Source organism: Topomyia yanbarensis, chromosome 3, assembly GCF_030247195.1.
Source record: "Topomyia yanbarensis strain Yona2022 chromosome 3, ASM3024719v1, whole genome shotgun sequence".
Classification (NCBI taxonomy): Eukaryota; Metazoa; Arthropoda; class Insecta; order Diptera; family Culicidae; genus Topomyia; species Topomyia yanbarensis.
The window spans coordinates 426,761,510-426,787,186 of NC_080672.1; the positions used below are offsets into that span (position 1 = coordinate 426,761,510).

The window sequence follows — 25,677 nt, forward strand, 5'->3', positions numbered from 1 at the left end:
TTTCGTAAATGTCATCGCCTGCTTGGTTCGATCGAGTCTTTACACATCTTTACAATTCAAAAAAGGAATTGCTGCCAGAACATTAAGTTTGAATTTCTATGTTAGTCACAACTATTATAACGTAATAATGACTGTACAATAATGAATATTTCGAACCTGCTTGTTTTCGAAGTTAAATGTAAAACAGAGGGTGCGCCAATCCTACCCTGCTCAGAGTACGTACACGAGATGCAGTGCAAATTCCATTAGCAAGATCGTATGAATCACTGAAGGTATTTTTCAAAAAATAAATAAACACTGTTCAATAATATAAACTCACTGATCATACCAATACCAGAATTCAGATGTATGTCGCACATGAAGGCAATCCACGTTTATATACAATTTAATGTGGAAAAAATCAAAGCAAGACATTAAATAAGCGGTTGTTGAATCATAATAAGACATGTTGTATGGAAATGCTTACACACTTGTTTCTCACTCACTCATTGCGTTGAACGAATAACTTGCTAAATCCAGTTCAAACTGATACATCCGTTTTTACCTGCCCTCTTTAGTAAAAATTCAAAAATCTTATTGATTATTCCGGCTAAACTTTACCAACAGCCTTGCCGGTCAGATGAACAAACTTTTCTGCAAACCCGTTCTTCCCAAGAAGCACATGTACGAACCCAAAGAGAATCGAACCGAGCATTGATCGCGAAAAACCTTCACGGAAACCGGCCCGTGCCAATCCGTCCGCCGTTATCGTTAGCCGAGTCAATTTTAAGTTCCGTTTTGCTATCCGCTATTTACACCCCCGAACCGGGGATCAAAACAAAACAAACAATTAACAAGCCGGAAGCATCGGCGCCAGTTTATGCTCGCAACAGCTTGTCGGTTGTCCACGCGACTGTCGATCGGATACTGAGCTTTAGCTCCAGCACAGCTGATCGTGCCATGCGGTCCCTTGCGTAGGGTCCATACCGTACCTACGTCATTTTCGGTTTTTCGTCTTTGATCGCCCTTCGTTGAGCCACTAGTCAGACGGCATCACCCTACTACCAACCTACCCACCACTTCGCTCTGGGTTTCGAAGCTCCCCTGCGTATGTTGCGGTTTGCGTGCAACTCTGAATAAGGCCTCTCGAACATCTCGGTTGGATGCAGATTTAACTGGCACGTGGTAGTTCGAACCGTTTGGAGCCACTTTTTTCCTGCCAGCCGACTCCTTCGATCGATCATCGGTGCCGGTGGCAGTGTTCACAGTTGGTGGTTTTGTCGCAACTTTGTCGATTATGAGATTTCGTGGAAATAATTATTGAGGAATTGTTGATGATAGGGTTGCGGACTGACACGCTGCATTTTCTGTGTCTCAATCGCGTACAGTTGAGAAATGAACAGTTGAAGTGAGAGAAAGTAAATCAACATAAAAATTCTAATTTAATTGTTTACATTCAAATTTCGTTGTAACACGGAAAGTATCTGGGAACCAAAGAAACAATGTGCGCACAAAATGACTTTAATTCTGCGTCAAACAGGAATGTTTATAATCACATTTCCTGAGATTATCGAAGCAGTTTTTATCACCTCTGAATATTTTCCATTGTTGTCGTGGTCGACTATTAAAATATTATAATTGTCAGTAGTTAATTCGAAATAAATATGCCAATCATTGAAACGATTCCACGATGGGGATATCCTAACTTTTTTTGTCAATTTTGTTTTTATTCTATGTGAAAGTGTACCATTTATTTTATTTCGATGTGAAAATCAGGCAAACATTTCCTAAGGGGATAATTCACGCCTTTAAACCAGCTTCGAAATAATAAATTCATGTGTTAATTGCCACTCTTTGGCATGCTAATAAGCGTAAATTGTATTATTTATTTTGTCCGCAAAAGTATGAACAATCAATTACCGTTTGTTGACCAATATTTATTTGCTTCAATATTTGCCGAACAGTTAGCAAATTTAACGACCAACTTTAAAAAGGCCAGCCGAAAAAAAAACTCCCAAGTTAGCACCTCCAGTGATCAGATAGCCAATTTGAACATATTTATTGAGCGAGAATGTAACGAGTCATCTTTTTCCCCTTCCATTTCAGATAAAGCATCTTCCAGCTGGGGCGATCCGGGGTGTCGGCGATACTGCTGGAGTTGCGAAGTGTGATATCAATTAAGGAAACGTGATCAATTTCGAATGCTTCTCAATTACTGACACCCGCGGGCAGCCGGAAATGTAAATAAATCGTCCTCAGAGACAATAGAGAAGCAATAAAATAAACTGACAGTGACAAATAATATCGAAGTGCTATAGAAAGGAACCCAACAATTGGCAAATAGCTTATAAACGAAGCAGTTGCACCGATTGATTCGATACCATACCAAATATTACTGTTAGGTTCAATAGAGTATTATAGCGGAATGGAAACGTTCAAGATTGTTGTTTTGATTGGTTTCGTCGTGACGTCTGTAGCAGCTCGACTGGAAACGGGCCACGAGGAATGGCCAGAATGTGGCAGTGAGGAGCTTCTACATCAGGGCGCATTTTCGCCATACGACTATTCGGCTGTAGGGTTTATGTTGGTTGTGTCGCTCGGCATTGGTAAGTAGAATAATTGTGTTTTTTTCGAAACCATGAAAATGTTCACGAATAAATTGATCTAACTTGTTGCTACGTATCGCTATTTACAGCTGATATTTATTTTCTTTTGTGTAAGTTTTGGCATTTTTGGATTCTGTAAGACCACACCAGTCAGGCTGGCTGTTTGTAACTGAATAGATTTAATTGACTTACGAAAGGGTAAAATAAATTAATTCAACACCTACAAAAGCTTCCACCTTGCGCTGCGTAACTTATGTTACGCTTAGGGTTCGTCTCGGTTGCGGAAAAACACTTTTTCCCGCAGATGCGGGGCGGGAAAGATCTTTTACCGCGCGGTTTTACCGCAACCGCACCGCAAAAAATTGATAAAGTGTTAATTTTGGTTATTCTAAATTGATAAACAGACTGCTATAACGAAAGAAAATCTAGCTGTGTCCGAAATATTTTGACGCTATTATTTTTACGATTCTTCTAAGTAAAACTTCACAAAACCAACCATTTCAAACACATAAAATGCAAGATCCAAATAGAGACAAAATTATTAGACTATTTAAAAACAATAAATTTGTACTCTTAAATCCAATTTAAAAGTGCATTCTCCCGATTCCTGTTGGAAATCGTGGAATTATGAATCGTCTTCGATATCAATTTTTCAACTGTGAATTTTGATTAATTTAAAGGAATTAGAGATGAAAAAATTATGCTGGGTCTTAAACACAACTCAAAGAGTATAATTATCTTCATCAAACCAAACGAATTTGGAGTAATTGGCAATAAAGGAGACAAATGTATGAAAAGCGTCCAAAGTAAGGAGGGGTCCAAATTAGGCTGATTATTCTATCATTCGTTCATCAACATCGTATTTCTATCTTCTTTGATTGCTGTGTAAATTCAATGTGAATTTTTCTGCAGTCAATTTTATTGGACTCTTTCTCAAAAAGTATGCTACATAAATTTTTTTCGCGTACTTCCATTCAAATATACTAAAATTTTCTACCAAATTAAGTCCTAAGACAGTAAAGAATATTTTATAACTTTTTTGAAGCTTTTTTTTGCCAAATACCACATAGTTTGACTCCCGTTCACTTCAATTGAAGTTTTTCTCATTGGCTCTTTGGGAAAATATTAGAGGAAAATACATTAAATGCTAGAACTTTCGAACTAGCCTTTAGAAAATTACACTTCATTTTAAAGGGAGCAATCTTAGTTTTTGAATGAGAATTCATCTGTTTCTTGAAGAATGCGAAAGTTAGAGTTTTGGGATATTTTGTCCGTAAAATCCCCTATTTTTAAAAGTCATTTCTGCTGTATGCTACAAATCATACATTTTTTGCAGTTTTTCTAATGTTCAATAGTTTTGTACCGGTTGAGACCGGATTCCTGATTAGATGTAATGTATAGAACAATTTTTTTGTCAAATATGGCGTCGTTCTTATTGATGAAATACAATATGTTTTTATTTCACTGTATTGGAATATATGCGCTACTATATAGAAGTACTGGTATTTCGACTTTAAAATATTTTTAGTGAAATTCCTTTAAGAATGAAAGGTGGTTTTTACTACGTAAATGCAAAAATCATCCATTTCATTTTCATATGTCAAAAACATTGAAAATATGAAAATTTAAAGAAAAAAATATCGTTTCTTATTACATTTTATTCCACATATTTCAATTAACTGAAGGGTTGCTAGAATAAAAGTTTTCCTATTACTGTAGTAGAACGTTTTTGAATGTATAATGTTTGCCTTAAAATGTACAGAATTTTGTTAATAGAAAATGCAAAAGTTGATTTTTTCATAAACATTACATTCTAAGGAGTCTCTTAAAGTTAAATTTCGTGTGAATAAGAATAACATTTTATTATATATGGTTACTAGACCGGCAACAATTTTGACTTTTTTTTCGGAACACTGCTAATTCGAATGGTAATTGGATGAACAACTCCTATGCAAAATATGAGCTTTTCCGATAGCTCTAGTTCACCCACAAGAGGTTTGAAGTTTCTATAGTAATATATATAGAAACACGGAAATAAAAACTTAAAATTAAATAAAAATTCCACAGTAGCTCTGCATACCTCAAAAAATTTTACCACTTAGCTTATTTTATAACGAACAGCTTTGTTGAAGGTTGCATATTGATTGGAGGTTCCTCGACAAAGTTATTTAACTTTGAAGACCAACCGATTTTTTTGAAATTGCCTATCCTAAGCATGTGCGAGAAAGAGAGGCAACACATAACTTTATATGAGAATATCTTTTTACTGAAAAATCGCATCAATTTGCAGTCTTCGGCAATGCTGATCCTTACACCTTAAGCTGTATATCTGCTGATTATGGGATACACAAGATGATACTGGCATTTTTAATGAATTTGTTTTTCCTTTTGCCTAATTTTCATATATTTCACCACACAAACTTGAAAACTCTTGTGAGTGAACTAGAGTTTTCAGAAAAAGCTCATATTTGACAAATGGTATGAGAACCCAATTCCCGTTTGATTTAAAAGTGTTCCGAAAAAAAGTCGAAATTGTTGCCGGTCTAATGGTTACACAAATGTACAATTTTTCAACACTATTTTTAAAAATGTAAAAAATTTACCGCATTACCGCGCGGTGCGGTAAATAAAGTGCGGTTGTGGTAAGCGGTGCGGTTTTATTATTTTTTTTTTTGCGGTTGCGGTGCGGACAATCCATTTACCGCCCACATTCGCACCGCGACGAACCCTAGTTACGCTACAACAACTCTTCAAAGGGATTTGGTTATTCTAGCAAATAAAGATTATGAACTTTATCCGAACAGTCTTGAACGAATCGGGGAAAAATTGAATGGGAAAATGTTCAATCGTTAGAACCGATTTCAATAGAATTGATCCTTCAAAAGAAACTGATGAACATTATTATTATAACTAGGGAAACTAAATTGGCATGTAGGTCGATCAAAAGTACCTTTTAAATCTAATTAGAAACCTTTTGTAATTAAACTACATCACGGTGGTTCAAAACAAGCAGCGATTTAGGTACTCAATTCATTGGAGTTCAAATTATCTATATTAGCCATTTTATATATTCTATAATGTTTGTGTGTGTAAAAAGCGCCATCTTTTAGTAATATTGTTTAAAAAAATGGATCATAGTAGGCTATAGAAAATTTTACTTTTGAACCGATAGAGATGGCGCTTGGCCGTTTTCGGCAAATTTGTAGAATATTTTTAAAAAAATCGCATAAGATAAATTGTCTCTGTCACTAACAATAATCGAGTTATAATACGTTTTCTTTAATGAATTTCTTAAATTCTTATTTTTCCTTTTTTCCTTTTTTATTTCGACTATGTTAGTCACATTTTCTTTTTTACGTTTTAACGACATTCAATTAGCTAGAGATTACTGGGTAGGGAAAGTTATGAAACTTAGAGCCATAGTACTCAAGTGAGAGCAAGGATGTGAAGTAAACAGATCGGAAAACTAGAAGTGGCAGGGTCATTAGAACAGGCTTAATATCGTAGGGGCTTAATTTTTGCCTTCTGTTAATGAGGGTCGAGCTTAGGCAGAATAACTACGAATCACCCGAGTTCACTAACATGTGTCCTGATAAAGGTAGACGTATCTATCTTTACCGTGACAAGCGGCGATTTATTTTTACTTATATCTTTTTTGTGCTTAATTTTTCGCGTTAACAATGTTCGAAGGTATTTTTAACATTAAGAAAAACGCAACTTTTCCGAATTGACCAAATAGCCGTCAATAAGTTGTATAGAATTATGGTTGATTTTAATTTTATATTTGCCTGTTTTTAAATTCGTATAACTTCACTATGGGTAAAAATTGTAATTACTAAATTTTTCTGATAGGACTGGTTTTCACTTACAAAACCAAGGGTGAATCGTTTATCCATAAGCACGCGTTCAGATGTTATGCCCTGTTGAATGATTTATGTCTGGCCCTCCTGAAGTCGCATGAAAGGCTCACCGAACTAGTAGGCGCTGGGATTCAAAGACGCTTTCGCTTGATCTTCCGAGTGACGCGCACTCAGTGTACTGGCGCGTCAACCCGAAGGTTGACACCGATATTGTATGATTTTCTAGCAGGTAATGTCCAATCCCATATCGGTTCGGTTTATCGTATGAATTTTAGTTTCGGGATATGAAAGAAGAAGTAAAAGATACACATTTTCCATGTGCAGTGAATACTGCTATTGTATGCACATTGTTCCCTATGCTTAAGCTAACATTCATACGATAAACCGGACCGAGATGAAATATTACATCACCTATTAAAAAATCGTTCAATATCGGTGTTAAATTTCCGGTACACAGAGTGCCCACCACTCAGAAAATCAGAATCAGAAAGCGGTTTTGAACTTCAGTGCCTACTCGTTCAGTAAGCCATTGACGCGACTTCAAGGGACCCAGACATAAATCTTTCAATAGTGTTAACTTCTGAATTAAGTACCTCAAAACACTGTTTTGAACCACTGTGTACTGTTATACTAAGAAATATAAGCAGTTCACAGAATTTTATCACCAACTCGATGGAAAGATAAAATGTGAAACTTAAAAAGAGCTCCGAACTTTGAGCACTTTGAGCGAAATTGCGATGAGACGCGCACCCGTTTCAGACGCTTCTCTAATCAATGGCTTTAAATGGGTAGGGTTGAAAGAAAAAGTTGATTGTAACCCAAGGCCCTATTAATTTGATTCGTTAAATGCATTCACATAATTGATTCTGGTGCGTATTTTTTGAATAAACTTAAAATAAATAGTAACTGTAGAAAACCTCACCAATATTGTTTCTTCCCTCTTCGATTCCTTTCTTGCGCCAACTCGTGAATCAATTCCCCTCGATCGTCTTATTCTGCATAGATTATTGCTTCTTTTTTTTTAACTTCGATGTCCAGTAAATCCGAAATGTATCCTAAGGTCTTCCATTGGTTAAAATTCCAGAATTATGAGGATTTTGGTAACGAGGTAATCCGTTCCATTGTGTTCTTCCAAGCAGCGATGTTTTTTTTTCATGAAACTCAATCAAAGTGATCACGCATCACATTTTCACGCTAAGTTTGCGTCGGCTACGACACGCAGCCTACTCCAATCTGCAAGAAAATTTTTGCTTTGAGTTAGCGATAAAATTGTCGCGAATTTGTGAAATATAGATGATTTACTACACCGACTAGCGAACAAAGATAAACTCAAGATAGAGTGGTCTGATGTTTCCCATGTACCATCCAAATGCGACCCCTCGATTAACCCGGTTCACCGTCAGAGTGACAGCTCAATAATAAACTGAAGCGAAGCCTTGCGAAAAAGAAACAACGTCGATCTTTGCGTCGTATATATGACAATGAGTTATTACGAAAATAACAAGGAAATTTTCGGTAGAAAAATAAACAAACCTCGAGGTTTTCGAGGTTCGGTAATTAGATGATATGTGAAGTAATATAGCTTTTTGCTATTAAAATTAGTGAATTAGTCTGCTAACCATCAATTGATATAATTTACGTCAGATTCAGCAACGAAAGTCGGTAGAGTCAAGTTGATGGTAAACTGCGAATTTTCTTATTTGGAATTGTAACGACATTCACCTGCTTAGGATAAACAGTTAGAAACGAACGAGTTCACTTCAATAATTTCTACCAAAAGTGCTGTACAAATAGGCCTTTAGTAGTAAACATAGCTGTAATATATTTTACTATCCGTATATGTTTCTCTCATAACAAAATTGTCTACAACTTTGATTTGATTCGTAACCATAGAATTTTGTCGACGCGTTCAAAAAATTATCGACGCCTATTAACGAGGGGATAGCAAAAGCATACTATTATTGAGTTCACCGGTTCACGGTTGCTGAACCATCTTTTGTTAATGGTTTGTATGGGACCTAGTAATCTTGAGTTTATCTTTGTAGCGAAGATACTTTCTAGACAGTAACAAACTCAGCAGTAGGTAGGGTATTACGCCCACCTCCCTAAACAGAAATAGCTATATTTCAACGTTGGGCACTATGATCTCCGCAGTAACTAGCCTATCTTATTAAGAAAATAGCTCCCAGTTCATTTTTTGTTAAAAGCATCCATATAAAAATATTGTTACACATTTTTCGAAGATTTCAAAATTCTAGTGTAATATGCCCCATTACAAAATAATAGTTTGCCCCACAGCAATCGGTGAGTTTGCCCTACAACAATAAGATCATGTGCCCTAATCGAATTATTAAATTTTTTTATCATGCACAAAAAAGGTCAAACATTGCATTAATTTACCAGTATTATTGTTATTTGAAGCTCATAATTGGTTAAATAGTTACTTTGAAGTTGTGCTAATAATGGGGCATACCATCCAGAGTAGAGTGACAAGAAAAAAATGACCCCTATCGGCCCACTCCTGAGTCGATTCCTAGTCCCACTAGGAGTACTTGCTCCAAATTTGAAGCTAATCGGACAAGTCTAGCTACAGGACCAACGTGCCTGAAGTTTGTATGGGATTTTTCGACAATTTATATGGGGAAAACCCACTAGCTCGAATTTTCACCGCTAGGTGACACTGTATACATCGTATCATCATTGTATGTGAAAATAAGAAAGTTAACTTAATTGTCCATAACTTTGTCGAAGACTGCTAGTCAATCCGGCCTTGTTGAAAAAAGTTATTAATCTGTTAGCGAAGTGATGTCTGAGTCAGTTTTGCATGGGGCCTAGCAGTGCATCGTTGTGTATCAGTACACGATTCGCCTAAACTAAAATTTTTAGTGAAATAATAAATAGGTTTGGCTCAATAGCATGTTCAGAAGAATTGTAGTACATAATACGAGTTATGTTTTGGTTAGAAAATTTTAGTTCCACCTGTGGCCGCACAGATGGCGCCAACACTAACTTTTTAACAGAGAGAGATAGACATTAGGTGTCTTCCACAAAGTTGTAGAACAGGCATTTTGCAATAATTCTTCCGAACATCTTGATATTATATCTCTCTTCTATGAAAAGTTAGCGCTGGCGCCCTCTATGTGGCCACAGGTGGAACTAAAATTTTCTAACCAAAGCATAGCTCGTATTATGTGCTACAATTCTTCTGAACATACTATTGAGCTAAATCTAACCATTATTTCACAAAAATGTGTAGTTTGTGGGAATCGTGTACCGATACACAACCATGTACTGTTAGGCCCCATGCAAAACTGACTCAGACATCACTTCGTTAAAAGTTTAATAACATCTTTTAACAAAGCCGGATTGACTAGCGATCTTCGACAAAGTTGTAGGCAATTAAATTATCTTTCTTCTTTTCACTTACAGTGATAGTACAATATATATAGTGCCACCTAGCGGCGAAAATGCGAGTTAGTGGGTTTTCTCCATGTAAATTGTCGAAAAATCCCCTACAAACTTCAGGCACGTTGGTCCGGTAGCTAGACTTGTCCGATTAGCTTCAAATTTGGAGCAAGTACTCCTAGTGGGACTAGGAATCGAATCAGGGGTGGGCCGATAGTTTTCAAAAATTTATCATTTTTCTGGGCACTCTAATCCAGAGCATAGTGGGGCGTTTTGTCCGGTTATGAGCTGTTGCGAAAACATGAATAATGCCACACTCACACATAGTTTCAAACCATTCCAAAACCGAGAAATGAATTTATACATTCTAATAAGTTGAAATAGTTCTATCACATCCGACTTTTCCCAAAGAACTACGATCACGCAACTTCAAATTTGAAACTATTTGATGTTTTACATATGGCAGAGGTACCTCCAAAGTCAATAAAAAGAACTTTTGGAAAATCAAGAATGAACATGAGATATAAAGAACTAAAAATTGAAGTATAGTCTCCCCATAGGGGGGCTACTTTATGCCAAAAAGTTTTTTTTTTCCAAAATCATGTTAATTTCTTGATTTATTTGCTTTTTTACGCAGGGGTTTCTTTTTTACATGACAAAGTTCTTAAGAAATTTCTTGATTTATTGTTATGGATTATGCTCGTTATTTATGTGTGATTGCAAATAAATGTCGAGCTCGTGAAAATAAAACGGTGTGTTTAAAAACTGCGTACCACGCATCCAATAACTTTGTTTTGGAGAGTCAATAAGTCCTACAATGAAAAACAGCAAGTCAAGAAAAAGCGCTCTTCATGATATACTTTTTCATAGAGTCCTATGAATTAGACAACCTTGTTTTAGTATTTTTCAAAAAGCAGTTTTAATTGTGTTCTGAAGTGCAAAGGCTTTTCCAACAGTAACGCGAATGGAACTGTTAAATTTAATGGCCAGGTCAGTTCAACCATCTTTTATGAGTATAAGTTTAGTAAGGTTTCACGCTGCGCTGCCATCACCGGGACGCCTGTTATGCCGCACTACGGAAGCCCCCCAGCGCTCCAACGCAGTCGTGCTACAAGCCAGCGACCAGCTTAGTCGTCCCGGCCCTGCGTTCGGAGGTCGTGAGGGGGTCTTCCCAACTCCCTTCTCAGGCGAGTATTTTGCTTTAAATGACGATCCGCTTCCTGAAAACCCTCTGGTTTCCAGCTTGCCATCGGGTACATCACGTCCTTGCAATTTGTCGGGACGCTTTGCACATGGCGTCGATGGTTTGCGGTTGTATTACCAAAACGTCAGAGGGCTCAGGACGAAAATCAAGGACTTGTACTTGGCTGCTCTTGATGGCGAATACGATATTTTCGTTCTAACGGAAACTTCGCTTGATGATCGTATTACATCTATGCAGCTCTTCGGGGATTCTTACGCGGGTTATCGTGCGGATCGAGGTGCTCCTAACAGTATCCATGGTCGCGGCTGGGGAGTTTTAATCGCTGTTTCTTCCGCACTTGCCTCCTGTGAGTTTGGTGTGGATAGTTTATCAAGCATTGAAGCAGTTTGGACGAAGATTACTACGCAAACGAAGAACTACTTTATTGGAGCTGTTTACATTCCTCCAGAAAAACGACTTGATTGTTCTATTACGCAGTTCCACCTAAACTCCATAGAGCGCGCTTCTTCTCAGGCAGATACAAACGATGTGATGATAGTCCTTGGCGATTTCAACCAGCCAGAACTCATGTGGGTTTCTTCTGGACGTGGGTACGCTCACCCTAACCCGTTATCCTCTACAACAAATCCTGCCAGCCGCTAACTTCTGGACGAGATGGCTTTTCACGGACTAAGTCAAGTAAGCACGGTTTCCAACCATCAATCTCGTTTTCTTGACCTTGTCTTCATCAATGAGAATGCTTTGCCTGAGTGTTCTGTGAGTGAAGCTTCCAGTGTGATCGTTCCTTTGGAAATATCCATTTCCACCATTAGTTCACCACTATATGAAGAAGCTTTAGCTGTGAATCGTCGTAATTTTCGCAAAACTGATCTAGTAGCTCTACGCCGCACACTGTTGTTGATTGACTGGAGTGTACTACTTGATCAAGTGAATGTAGATGTTGCAATTGATCTCTATAATCGGTTACTCCTTGACTGTGTTGAAAAATCTGTTCCAAATTATCAACCTCCCAGGAAGCCTCCCTGGTCGAACGCAATGCTTCGGAATCTGAAACGCATCCGTGCCAAAGCTCTACGTGCGTACACAAATCGACGATGCCCTATTCTCAAGCGCTTTTTCGCAATAGCCAGTAATGAGTACCGCTGTTATAAAAAATTGCTGTACAAAGGATATGTGAACCGCATCCAACAAAACTTACGACGAAATCCGAAGGGCTTCTGGACTTTTGGTAATACGAAGAGGAAGGAAACGGGTCTTCCGTCTAGGATGGTTTACAATGGCGAAGTAGCGACTACGACGGCGACAAAGTGTTCCCTATTTTCCAGTTACTTCTCGAGTGTCTTTACTACTGATGCGCCAACTGCCATTGAGCTCGACAACGCGTCCCGTGATGTTCCCGTTGGTGCGGTGGATATGGATGTATTCACCATTTCAGAACAATCGGTTCTCTCTGCAATACCAAAAACGAAATCGTCGTATGCTCCAGGACTAAGTGCAATGCCTTCAGCTGTTCTGAAAAAATGTTCGGATATTTTAGCGATTCCACTGACGCACCTTTTCAATGTGTCATTTCAGCAGCAAAAATTCCCCGATGATTGGAAGTGTTCAGTCATGTTTCCGGTACACAAGAAAGGTGACAAAGGCAACATCGAGAACTACCGGGGAATCACTTCGCTGAGAGTCGAGTCAAAAATTTTCGAATCACTTATCAACGAGGTGCTGTTCTCTGCTAGTAAACATTACATAAGCACTTGTCAGCACGGATTCTTTCCCGGTCGATCGGTGGAGACGAACCTGGTCTCCTTCACATCCTTTTATACGGAACAAATGTCCAAACAACTGCAAGTGGACACGATCCACACAGATCTTAAGGCTGCTTTCGACACTGTTAACCATGAGATACTGCTAACGAAGCTTGATAAACTTGGATGCACTGCCCGGTTCTGCCGTTGGCTTCGATCATACCTTGTTCACCGTAAAGTCGTTGTTCAAATTGGTGGCAATGAATCAGAGTCCTTTTCCAACCATTCTGGAGTTTCTCAAGGTAGTACACTTGGTCCGCTACTGTTTTCACTGTTCATGAATGATGTGGCTTTCGTCTTAATGCGTGGAGGGAAACTGTTCTTCGCCGACGATTTGAAAATATTTCTAATTATAAGGAAAGAAACCGATTGCCGTGAGCTATAGTATCTTCTTGATACATTTTATAGTTGGTGTAAAAGAAACATGATGGTTCTTAGTGTTGCTAAATGCTTTGTTTATCAGATTTCATCGAACGAGGAACATGTTTACTTTCAACTACAACATCGCTGGAATTCAGCTGCAACGCGTTGATCATGTAAAAGATTTGGGCGTCATCCTTGATGAAAGGCTAACGTACACCCATCACTTCTCAGCGATCATTGACAAAGCTAATCGTCTACTAGGCTTTATGTTCAAAATATCCAACGAATTCCGGGACCCTTTGTGCTTCAAAGCGTTGTATTGTTCGCTGGTGCGCTCACAGTTGGAATTCGCAAACGTCGTCTCGTGCCCCTACCATGCAACTTGGAGCCAAAGAATTGAAGCCGTCCAGCGCAGATAAGATATGCGTTGCGTCAATTGCCTTGGAATGATCCGCTGAACTTGCCACCATACGAAGACCGTTGTCGATTACTAGGACTTTAGAAGATCGTAGACATGCGTCGCAAGCTACCTTCATATCTAAGCTTCTTCTCGCCGAATATGATGTTCCCGATCTCCTATCACAAATTAACCTCTACGCACTACGCTGCCAATAGCCCGATACTAGCAATGGTCCGTCGCTTCAACGATTTTACCGACATCTTCGACTTCGTCATTAGTTCTGCACAGTTTAGAAATCGTTTGTTATCACTTTAGGGTAATTATTTGTAATTTAGTTCATTAAGACTCATTGTCAGATGGACGTAAATTGTTAAATACATACATAAACCATAAGGTCATTCGCCTACACTGCAGAACTATTCCCCACCGCGCTTTCTGCCATTCCACAATAAATTGCTTTAATACACATAGTTTAAATACTTCTAGACGCGATATCGGTTTCACATGTTTGCTCCATTGCAACTACACTACTTAACTTGCAAATTATCGATTACTGTTATTTTTCGAAACAGTCAAACTAATACGCTAATAAAAATCTGCTTTGAATTAGAATCAAATCCCAAAATAAGAGTAAATTTTAAATCAAATATACAAATTGTGTATTATATACTTAAGTAAAGCTTGGCGTAAAGTAGCCCCAATTTTAAATAAAATGGGCATATGGTCACCAATTACCAAACAATGAAAAAATACGGACAAAAAATACAAACATAAATAATTGCATTACATTTCCAGGTTAATTTCACGTATTTAATTTATATCCTTTCATCTAATAATTTAATTAGTATATCACGCTTTCCCACGAGAATTTGAGTTACAATGTTTTTGCGTACATTTTATATTTTAGGTTCATCGCCGATTACTTGCAAGCATTTTCTTAAACCTGTATCCAATTTTTATTTTTGTGTTGAACCAGCGAATAATACTATGTTTTGCTTTTGGAAAATTATAACGTTAAATTTGAACTAGAAGCTCAAATATCATTCTTTAATGTTGGCAACCCCCGATGTTGTTGTTTTGCGGAATTTTAAAATTATTAAAAATTATTTAAAATTAAATTTGAGTACGTTGATTTCATGAAATTATACTGTTATTCGTCATTTTTACGTTTCAAATAATTCTGATGTCCTAGGAATAGAATCGGGGCGTTTTCCCCAGTGGGCGTATTCTACCCTTTTACTATAATATACTAAAAGATTCAGTTGGATGTATTTATGTAAATATTTTGAAGCTGGTTTGTGGTATCTGCTCTTAGTCGAATCAGGAGATTTAGATCAACTGATTAATTTAGGAATACTGTTAATTATAACATCTTGTAAATTAAGATTAAGCCTGTTGACGGTAATACGTAATTGAAAATATCAGACGTGCACTTCTAAGCCACGATGTTAGGGCTGGCGCAAAACTACCTCCCACAATACTTCATCCAAGTTTAAAAGCTGTCCAATGAATTTAAATCGATGAGATGATACGTTGTATACAGTGCCACCTAGCTGTGAACTGCGAATCTGGAAAACACCTCCAACCCAACTTCAAGTACGTTGATCCAGTTCGACTTCGAGAAGATACTCCTGGTGGCAATCGACTCAGGGGCGAGATAACTGGGGTCACTTCTTTTTCATTTCACATTAATATGATTATTGTCTACTATCAAAACTTGTGAACAATGCAATTTATTTAAGTAGCGGTCATACAATGCAATTAATTTAAGTTGCGGACAGTCACTGCATACTGTAGTCGCAGCATGTGGATGTATTTTTAACAAAGAAATAGATTGGCCGGTTGTATTGGCAGCCCTGCTGTGGGGTGAATACTTTGGAGCTGATTGGAAGTCTTGACACAAGGTGATTTCGGCTGGCGAATTTTCTGATTGATCGTTGATCATCGGCAGTAGATTTAAGCGAACATCGAGTAGTGCGTAAAGCAGAGGGCAAAACTGATTTATTTGAGAATATCAATATTAAAGTGATTAATTAGGGGGTTTGATGTATGCGTATTTATGGATATGAATGCTTGGAAAATTGAGTGTAGAAGAAATGATGATAGTGCCTTTTTTAAATTCTGCTGAATTCTCTGCGTGATTTTGCTGAATTCTCTACGAGCATTTTACGCGAAGCTGAATCATTTGGAATTTAATTTATGCATGCTACTCATAATGTGCTGTTAAATTGATCACCTTCGGTTTAGAGACCGTTCGTTAACCTTTCTCCATATTTCTTCGCAAATATTTTAAGACTATAAGACTATTTTTAAAGATTTCAAATCACAATCAGAGTACTTTTCTTAATTTAAACAATGAAGGACTAGCCGAGGACTGAATGGCTGGTAGGACTAAACTATGTCGGTCGTGCAGAGTGTCATTGGTCTCACCCTTGCTGGGTTAAGCGAATATCCGACACAGTGGACGTTTGTTTCTACGCAAATCGTGGGATTCAAATGATGCTCATGTCCCTTATACCCATTTTGGGGTTCGCTATAGGCGATTATAAGCCGGGGTGGTAAATAGGGAAGAAGCGAAAAACATGCGAAGTCCTATTCGAGAGCTGAAAAATGCTAATGCCGTGGAAGTGGAATCCCTGCCAAATGTCTAGAAGTCGCAAGTGACCGGATATACAAAGCAATCCACTGGGTGATCAGCAAGATCTGGATGCCTTTGGATTGATTGGATGGCCTCGTATGTCCTCAAGAAGGGCCATAAACTCGAGTGTAATAACTATCAAAGCATAACAATGACGCGTATAAGATACTCTTCCGTATTCTGTTTAGCAGACTATGTTGTTAAGTTATGAGAAGGACGATCATCGAGAGACCCGATGTTAACCCTACGGCAAACCTTGGACAAATTTGTGGAATGCCACTTTCGGACTACCTATCTGTTTGTGGATTTGAAGGCAACGCATGAATCAGTTGAACAAATCGACCTGTGGCAGATAATGCTTTAACATGGCGTCTGCCAAAACTGATTTGTATTCCGCTGGATGAGTCAAAATCAAGTGTTAAAATAGCTGGAGAGACATCGGATTCGTTTGTGACGTAATATAGATTTAATCAGGGCGATTCATTCTCTAATCTGCTGTTCAACATAGCGTTCGAAGGAGTGATACAAAGATCCGATGTGGAAAAGAACGGAATCATCATCAAGAGATCTCATATGCTTTTGGTTTCGTGAAGGACATCGACATCGCTGGCGTTGATCGCAGAGCAGTGGGAGAGGCCAGTATATCTTGGATCGCTTGTGACGTGTGAGAACATGTCCGATGTAGAAGTTGAATTTTTTACGAATTCAGAATTTCCGAATTAATTCAACAAACGATAAATCTATCATGCATTTTCGACAGCCGGCTGCCCAGAGCAATAAACACATGATAATACTTATTAAGGTGAATCCAGATTTGTGTAACATTTTACATCATCCCTCTAACAAAAACTCCTCCCCGTGACAGAGCATACATGCAAATATATACACAGTCTCGATGACAACGTTTATTACACTAACATTTCTTTCCTTTTCCGATGACTGTAATGACGTGGTCGGCGCCGGCACACATAAATCCAGACGTTTAGAATATATGTCAAGGTATTTCAGAAACTAAAGTGAATAGACAAATCACAGAGTGTGCTTCTAGAGATTTTGAAATAATTGTAGCAGTTATAAAATTATTTTAATCAGTGGATGACATTGTTTTTTCAAATGGGATTTTTTTTCTTTAGTATGTGACTTTACATATCTACATTTTTTGGTTTCACTTTAGAAGTATAAACCCCTTATCTCGGTAAATGGCTATATGTAATAAATAATTTTTATGTTTTTTAGCAGTAAACAAAATACCTTAGTGACTCTTTCCGTTTCAAAGCTATATAATTTGAAAATATTTTACCTTCATTGCCACGTGTGACTTCGATTACAATGACTTCCTTAGTTCCACGTTAATGCTTTCGTTTTCTTACTGCTCTATATCTGGCTCCGAAAGCGTATCGCTTGAATGCTGGATAATTTGCCTCAATGTTGCTACAGTAGTCTTTTACTGGCCTGTTATTCCAATAAAGCATCTCTAAAAAACAAGTAATATAAAAATTAAAAAATCAATTTTTGATAAAAGTTCACCTTAAAAACTTTCTTCGGTTTAAGAATTGACGCCTAAATGAAACGAAAAGCAAACAGACTCGAACATCACACCCACAGTATTGTATAAGTTCGAATTTCGACCGCGTGTCATAAGTAGAAGAATCTTACATCATGAATAAGGGTCTCTTCCCTCTCTGTGTTCCATCTTTCATGTTTTTGTTAGTACACCTAAAATGTGAGACAAGTTAGTATAGACAGTACATAATCCGTATAATTCAACATAGATGACTTATGAAATACACTCCAATGCAACACAGTATCATCCCACAGATGACCGTCGACCCCTTTGTCACTGGTTCACCAAGTGTATCACCTGAAAAACTCATACAAAAACTGCATGAGAAATGAAGGAAATGACAGCCAGATTGGGCACCATCCAAATCCAGTTCACACTGGCAGTACGCGGTGATTTGTAATGGGTCCATCCTTCTTGCTTTTCTTCACTGGAGAATTTTATGTATTCGAAACTGCCCGTTCGCTGGCGCAAGTTTGCGGTTAGTGAAAACTGACCACGACTTTGGCTTGGCATTTTGATTGCCCACAGCTTCATTCTCACTTGTATAACACATTTGCCACGATGCAACTGCACTGCTGTTAACCTTGTGCTTTAAACACCTATTAGAACTAACTTGATGCCATTTTTTACGGTTTAGTGGTTACTTGGGTGGTGCAGAAACCTCCAACAATTACCACAATTGGAGAATTAATCTTCCTACTCATTGGCATAACATGCTTCCGTACATAACATAAATCAACTCAAGGATTAACTTTACTCTGTTGGTGCGAAAGCGTTTGCACTAAGCGATTGGCGAAAGCGCACAATGTAACGTAAGGCCTAATGCTTCACTTCCACTTATTATTTAACTCTCGTATTAAACCCCACGAATGATAATTTGTAACTGACTGACTATGCATCATCATCGCTACTTATATACGGACATTTTAAATACTAGTAATTTCTATCATCAACTAGATTATTCCAGACCAAGTCAACTCCGAACCGTTTCGGTCTTCAGCAAAATTTCGCCATCAAACGACAAATCATTCCACCTGGGCCAAATTACTACCGTGCACCTCAGTCCATAGCACAGTGGTTGGAAATGGCTTGAGAAAACAGGAACTTTTTTCAATAGGTGCTAACTCGTTAATCATTTTTTCAGGGTGTTGTCGGAGAGAATTTTCATATAAATATTCCCTCTATTATGAAAATTATTTTATATTGTCATGACTTATCATAATGAAGCATGCTTTTTTAGAGATGTAAAAATGGCTGTAAATTTATTATTTACTGGTTCAACTACATTCTATATGTTTTCAAATTTTACGAAATTATGCAAAGATGCTTGTTACTTCTGGTTACTAAATTTTCTTCCATCACCCGTAGAGATTTAATATAATATAAAGATTTAATAAAGATTTAATTTTATATTTTGTCCTTTCCGACCACTGTGAGCAGAAACAAGACCTTTATGGACAAAGATTTAAAAACCAGTGGATGCCTGTACAGTTAAACGTGAACCTGTCGGGTGGCCTCTTTTTTGGACAAAGGGCTTTTGATTTGGTCGGTATTGAATCAGAACGGTAGCAACATGTCGAAAAGCGAAACAATTTAAGTATCGCACAGAGGAGTAACCTGAATCAAAACTTGGTCAAAATTATTTACTGCTGCTCTTGCTGTCATTATGCATTAATTTGAACTAAAAATAGACAATAACTAGTTTTTATAGCAATTTGGCATATAATAACTTACCAGTTCAGAGGTCTCTTTTCTATATTCTTTTGAACACTAGTAATTTGGAGATGATCTGTGGTAATACATTTGTTATTTCCAGTTGCATAGCTAGATGCACAGACGATCAGTGATAAAGGGAGAAGGGAAGGAAGGCGAGTGTATATGAATACCTTTTTTCAAACATGGTATATATAGTATATATAAATACCTGGTGGAATTAAAAGGAAAACTTTTCTTCTTTTTATATTTTTATTTGTCACCGTTTAGTTAGCCAAAAAGTTACCAAGAGACTGAAAAAACGGATTTTTGCTGTATTAATAGAATAAATTAAGTTCAATCCAAATAACAAATTGGGCTGAATATGATTAAAAAAATATTTAACAAATGAAATGAACGAAATAAATAAAATGAGCAAAAATAAATAAAATGAATAAAATAAATGAAAAGAATAAGAGAGAATACGAAGAAAATGAAAACGAATAAAATGAACGAAAAGGAATAAAATGAATAGAGACGGACATAGCGTAGTTGATAAATCGATTGCCTAAGCAGCTCATCTGGCTTAAATTTCCAATCTCACAGGTAGGGATAGAGATTTTTTTATTTTGATTATGGAGGTTTTAACCTTAGGGTCATTCGCCTCTTTTCGGGTTGGAGAAACCTCTTTTGGAAAAATCTCTAACCCTATGTGCGGGGATGGGAATCGATCCCAGGTGAGCTGCTAACAAGGCCATCGATTTACCAACTACGCTATGCCCGTCCCCGGTTAGAGATTTTTTGAACCCGAAAAAGGGGTGAATGGCCCTAAGGTTAAACCCCACTAAAATGAATAAACAGAAGAATAAAATAAGCAGAATAAAATGATTTAAATTTTTATAATTAAATATTATTAATTTGGATGAAATGAATAAAATGAATGACTGAACAAAATAGTCAGAAGATTAAAATGAGAAAACTGAACAAAAAGTAAGAACTAGAAAAAGCGAATAATATGCGTAAAATTAAAACAGTGATAAAAATAAGTTAAATGAATGATCTGAATAAAATCTGAAATGCTGGAATCTGGACACCCTGGACACTCTTGAAATATTCATTCAAAAATTGAATATATCCCACAGATATGGACGAATATTTGTTCTATTTAAAATACATGAATCATTAATATGTAAAAAGCGCATTCGAAAATAGTGTCGAATGTAGAGCGTGTTAGAAAAGTTATGTTATGCAGTCCATAGGAAAATCAGGGATATCTGATTGGAATACTTCTAAAAAAGATTGCAAGTTTTGTTCACAGTGTATCAAAATCAGTAATATTCGATTGCCAATAACTACAAAATAAATAATTGCAAAAAACAGTCTTAGGAAACGACCAAATGGATTCGATAGTGAGACAAACATTCAGAAGAAGGCTAGGCTTTTCTGTTCGCGCCGTTGCTAGGCAAATAAAAAATATCGAAACTTTTTAAACATGATTTGAAGCATCATTAAGGAATGAAGTGAATCAAGGTGATGACGGTTTCGTACCATAGTGATTGGCAGAATGTGAGGGCTAAACACTTGATCGAAAAAAAAATCCTTAGATATTTGATCAAATTTTCCTGCGTGATAATGGATGACAAAACTTAGGAAGTAGTAGACTTCAACCAGCCACGAAGGTTTATTTTTCTATACTGCTATGCAATTATATGAGGTAACACAGTGAACAATAGAAAGTCTAAATTTTCCAAAAAATGTTTGGTTTGGCAAGTCATCTGCAACAGTGGACGAACCAGTAATAACTTCGTAATAACAGGGAGGTACCCCATAATATCTACCAGAAAGATTGTTTACAGAAAAGATTTTAGTGCAGTCGTAATGTACACTTTCTATTCTGACCAGATCTTAACGTCAGTAATGTTTTACATGTTTCGAAGCAAATAATATCTACATAGCACCGAAAGGGCCAGATTCACCGAATTGTACGGAACTGTATTGTCCTATCATGCGAAATCGCGTTCTCGTGATGGGGGAGCAGTTCAAATGCCAATAGCAGGTAACAGCTAAAGAAAAATACCAAAAATTGTGAAACATAGCTGACTTACTAGCATCCACGAAAAGAATGTCCTTAAAGTAAAGTCGAGGCATTTAGCTGAGGAGCAAACATACTCATTACAATACTTAATACTACTCGTTTAGACTATCACCCTCCACAAATGGTTGTAGCTCCTCGCGCTACGCTTGGAAGCGCTGTAACGTTGATCTATTTCTTGGATCATTATAAAAATTTGGGAAACCATTCGTTTCGCAAAGAGTTGTACTTTCAGATAATGTAATAAAAAAATTCGATTTCATGAAAAATGAAAAAGTAGTTAACCCCTTAATCAAAATATGCTTAGTTGCTAAATTAGACAATATCTTCTCACAAACTGGGTTTTATTGGATTCTGAGATGATTATGACTTTCATTGGTTTAGGTTTCGATAAAATACACTGAAGAAAAAAAAATCAGTTTGGACAAGGTAAAGCTTTTTTCAAATAACTTTTTTTACTCAAAAGTGTTAAACATGAATTTTTTGACGGTAGGCAGGGAACATAATTATCTATCTTGGAACAAAATTTAATCCAAATCAAAAAATCGACTTTAAATTTTTAAAATCGATTTTTCAGTGTAGGAGTCAATAAAGATTTTTTTCAATATTTTTAATCGAAAATTTGACTAATTTTGTGAAAACCACTCCTACAACATTTTTTGTAGGATTTGTCATTTTTGTCATTTGAAAAAAAAATGGGAAAAAAAAGTTTGGCCCTTTTCAAAACACAGTCTAGATCATTTTTGGAAAAACAAAAAGTGGCTTTTTGTGACAAAGTCTTCACGTACAGAAAGTTTCATTAAAATCTGAGAGGGTGCTGCCAACATTTGTTCGAGTTAGCTCGAAATTCGTCATAATCGTCTCAGCTGGGATTTATTGAAACACCTTTCTTCGTAGTTGATGCATCCCACACTAGTCTTATTTTGCACAGCTTCTTTAGATTTCGCATAACATTAATAGGTAGATAGGTGGTTTATCATCTGTGGCTTTCGAGCATATCCCTTTGCTTGGTACTCGAGTATCTGCTGTTTAATATTTGCTTTCAGTGCCGGGTCCTTAGATAATTTCTATTCTAGACACTTCAGCCTTTTCAGTGCCATTGGACATCTATCCGGGAAAATAATATCATCTTGTCTCCTTGATAACCTAGTCACAAATCGGTTACCTATATTGTCACAAGTGTGGTGAGTACTGAAAATTTCACCTGGCTTCCCTTCGTTCTCTGGGCCATAGACTTCCAGTCCAATTTTGTTTTAATGGCATGACCCATTCGGCCTAATGACCCATTCGGCCTAATGACCCATTCGGCCTAATGACCCATTCGGTCTAATGACCCATTCGGCCTAATGACCCATTCGGTCAAATGTCCTATTCGGCCCAGGTACCAAGCACCTATAAATTTCTACTCGAGATAAGCAAGAAGTTGCTTGGATTCAAATGCTCAACAATACTGCTGGTCAATGAAACGCCCCAAAAATGTTCTACAAAGTCTACAGCTAGGAATAAGAACTGAGTATAAATATGAGGCACCTTAATGAAGGACGACACCAAATGTTGTCTCTCAGCATGTGTAGCATGACGATAATTCTATACTTCTCTGGCTAAATGTAATTTCCTCTGTAATGTGCGATTAGGACTACTGTACAATTGGCCACGCTGAGATAGATGTTACATATATCCTCTATTTCTTATTGTTCAAGAACATGATTATCGGTTTTAACCATAGGGTCATTCGCCTCTTATTTCGGGTTAGACCTTAGAGGTCCCAATTGCAGCGTTGGGACTCGAACTCAGGTGTGCTGCGTACAAGGTAACCGCTTTGCCAAATAAGCTATACTCTTCCCCAAGCAGAGCCGTCTTAACACCACTCGGGGTTCTTGGGCACTATTGAGCGAAGGGGTTCCTAAAGTTGAACAGACGCAAAAGAAATTATCCCATAGCAAACTTAGAAACGTCTTGAGGTAGTGAACGTAAATAAATTTATAGATATAGATAGGTTGCCGGACAATACAAACAAACTATAATTCAAATTCAATCAGTATTTTTTTGGTTTGGCAAGTAATCTGCAGTTGCGGTAAACGAGTTCAGATTTATGGCATAACCGGGACTATGAATCAGGACAGAAAAATTATTACAAAGAGTGCCTTCAACAACGTGGACTATCTCTGTTCGACAAGACTGTCGTTATTCGGTGTTTTGGTTCAATTTGACATTGTGCTGTTATGCAAAATCAGTTCTAGAGTTTTATAGAGTCATCAAGATAAATTGTGTGCCCAAAGACTGCAATAATGGAGCTGCAGCTAAACGCAATATTGCTGAAAATTAAATAAAAATTTAATGAAAGTAGAACAAAGCTGAGAGATAACCTCCAGATACTATTGTGTAAAAGTTTATGAATGCCACTCAAAACTGTTTTCAATTTATTCTAAATCAAAAATATATCTAATATACTAGAAGTACACATGATATACATTACTTGGGAATGAGCTCATTGAAATCAGAAGGGCATGTGCCGAGGGTTCGTTTGTCTATTCCATTTGATCAGGCATTATAATAGCACTGACCTAACACTACGACCATCTATGAAAACTAAGTAACAATATGCCAATAAAATTCAACTTTAAAAAAAATCTTGGTAACGATTTCAACAGGAAGATGTCTCTAAACGAATGTATTTCAAAAAATTGATTTTTATTTTCAAGCTTTAAAATTATTATTCTTAACATATTGAACGTGAGCAGTACCACGTTTCTGATGTGATGAAACTGGACACTATGTGGGTTTGGAAAACTACATTGTGGTTTTTAAAAAAACATTCAATATTGTGTTGACGAACGCCATTCAGATGATTTAGAATCAGGATGATTCATTTTCGAGTCTCGCATTTTTTTGCTGCAGGATAAGGAATAACGAATCTTCGGTGGGTCGAGTGTTATTTGACGTGCCCCACAATTTATCTTTGCAGTTGAGGTTAAACCGACTTAATCAAAACTGGAACTAGCAATTCAAGATTGTTCGGTGTAATAATGCTCATCAAAATAGTTTTCCAATCAAATTAAAAATTGGCTCGTTTCTTTAGAAATTTTCATGGCGCCAGCAGTGCAGACAGCTAGTATGATTTTATGCGGCTATCTCCATTGCGGGCCTCTGGTATGGGCCCAGTGTGCCCATGCTTACAGACGGTACTGTTTCCAAAAACAAAATGTCTATGTTTGTCAAATTTAATAATTAATATTGCGATTATAGCACACCATTACACAATTAATTAAACATAAAACTTCAAATCTCGTGCGATTCGATATTAGTCAAGTTTATCGGTTAAAGTTATAATAACCAGTGTTACAAATATTCAAGTTCATTGCATGGAAATTGATCACATTCAATATTTAGTGACGCCACCGAAAACGTCAAACGAACTAACTAATGTGCAATTCGTTCAATGCAGACTGTCATTCATCCCCGATTATTGCACGAAACGAACGCATCAAAGTAGGCCATGGTACAAAGAGAGCGATGATAATTATGGTTTTGTTTATTAAATATGTTTTACCAACATTTGAAAGCATTTACCTAGATATTTAGTGAAATGAATGTTATTGTACAATATTCAATTGAATGAAAAACAAGACATTTGGAATGAATATTTTTCCTGCTCAAGACGAGTTGCCTCAGGTCCATCTCAGCCATCAAAAAATGCTTCGATGATTTTCAACTCAGATTATAACAAAACGACGGCACCTGGTACCTCCGGGGTTACCTTACTTAGTTACGGTAGTACTCGATACTTTAACCCTTAAATGCCCAATGTTGTTTTAAAACAACATTGCGAAAACCATTTTAAAATTAACACAGTAACGTATAGAAGTTATGGGACAATTTTCAGAAAGTTTGAAAAAAAATATTTGCGCCTTCAATGGTTAAAAGTTGTACAAGCAAATTTAATGAACCACTAAAAAATGTTCTTTTATTTTTTTTTTTACAATTTAAAATAAGTTTCTTTTTCGTTTCTCGGAAAAAAGAAAAAAATACTTAGCTACTAATACTTAGTCGCTTTTGGATTTCGCAATCTTTC

The 25,677-nt window shown here is 37.0% G+C and overlaps 1 protein-coding gene across 1 annotated transcript in view; it reads left to right on the plus strand.

The window, feature by feature from the left end:
• Positions 1–25,677, plus strand: part of LOC131691899 (sodium-coupled monocarboxylate transporter 1) — a 285,364-nt gene that overhangs the window by 34,983 nt on the left and 224,704 nt on the right. Inside the window, exon 2 of the mRNA XM_058978642.1 lies at positions 2,086–2,585. Coding sequence (XP_058834625.1) covers positions 2,405–2,585 — 181 coding nt within the window. The 5' untranslated portion in view covers positions 2,086–2,404. The remainder of the gene's footprint in view (positions 1–2,085; positions 2,586–25,677) is intronic.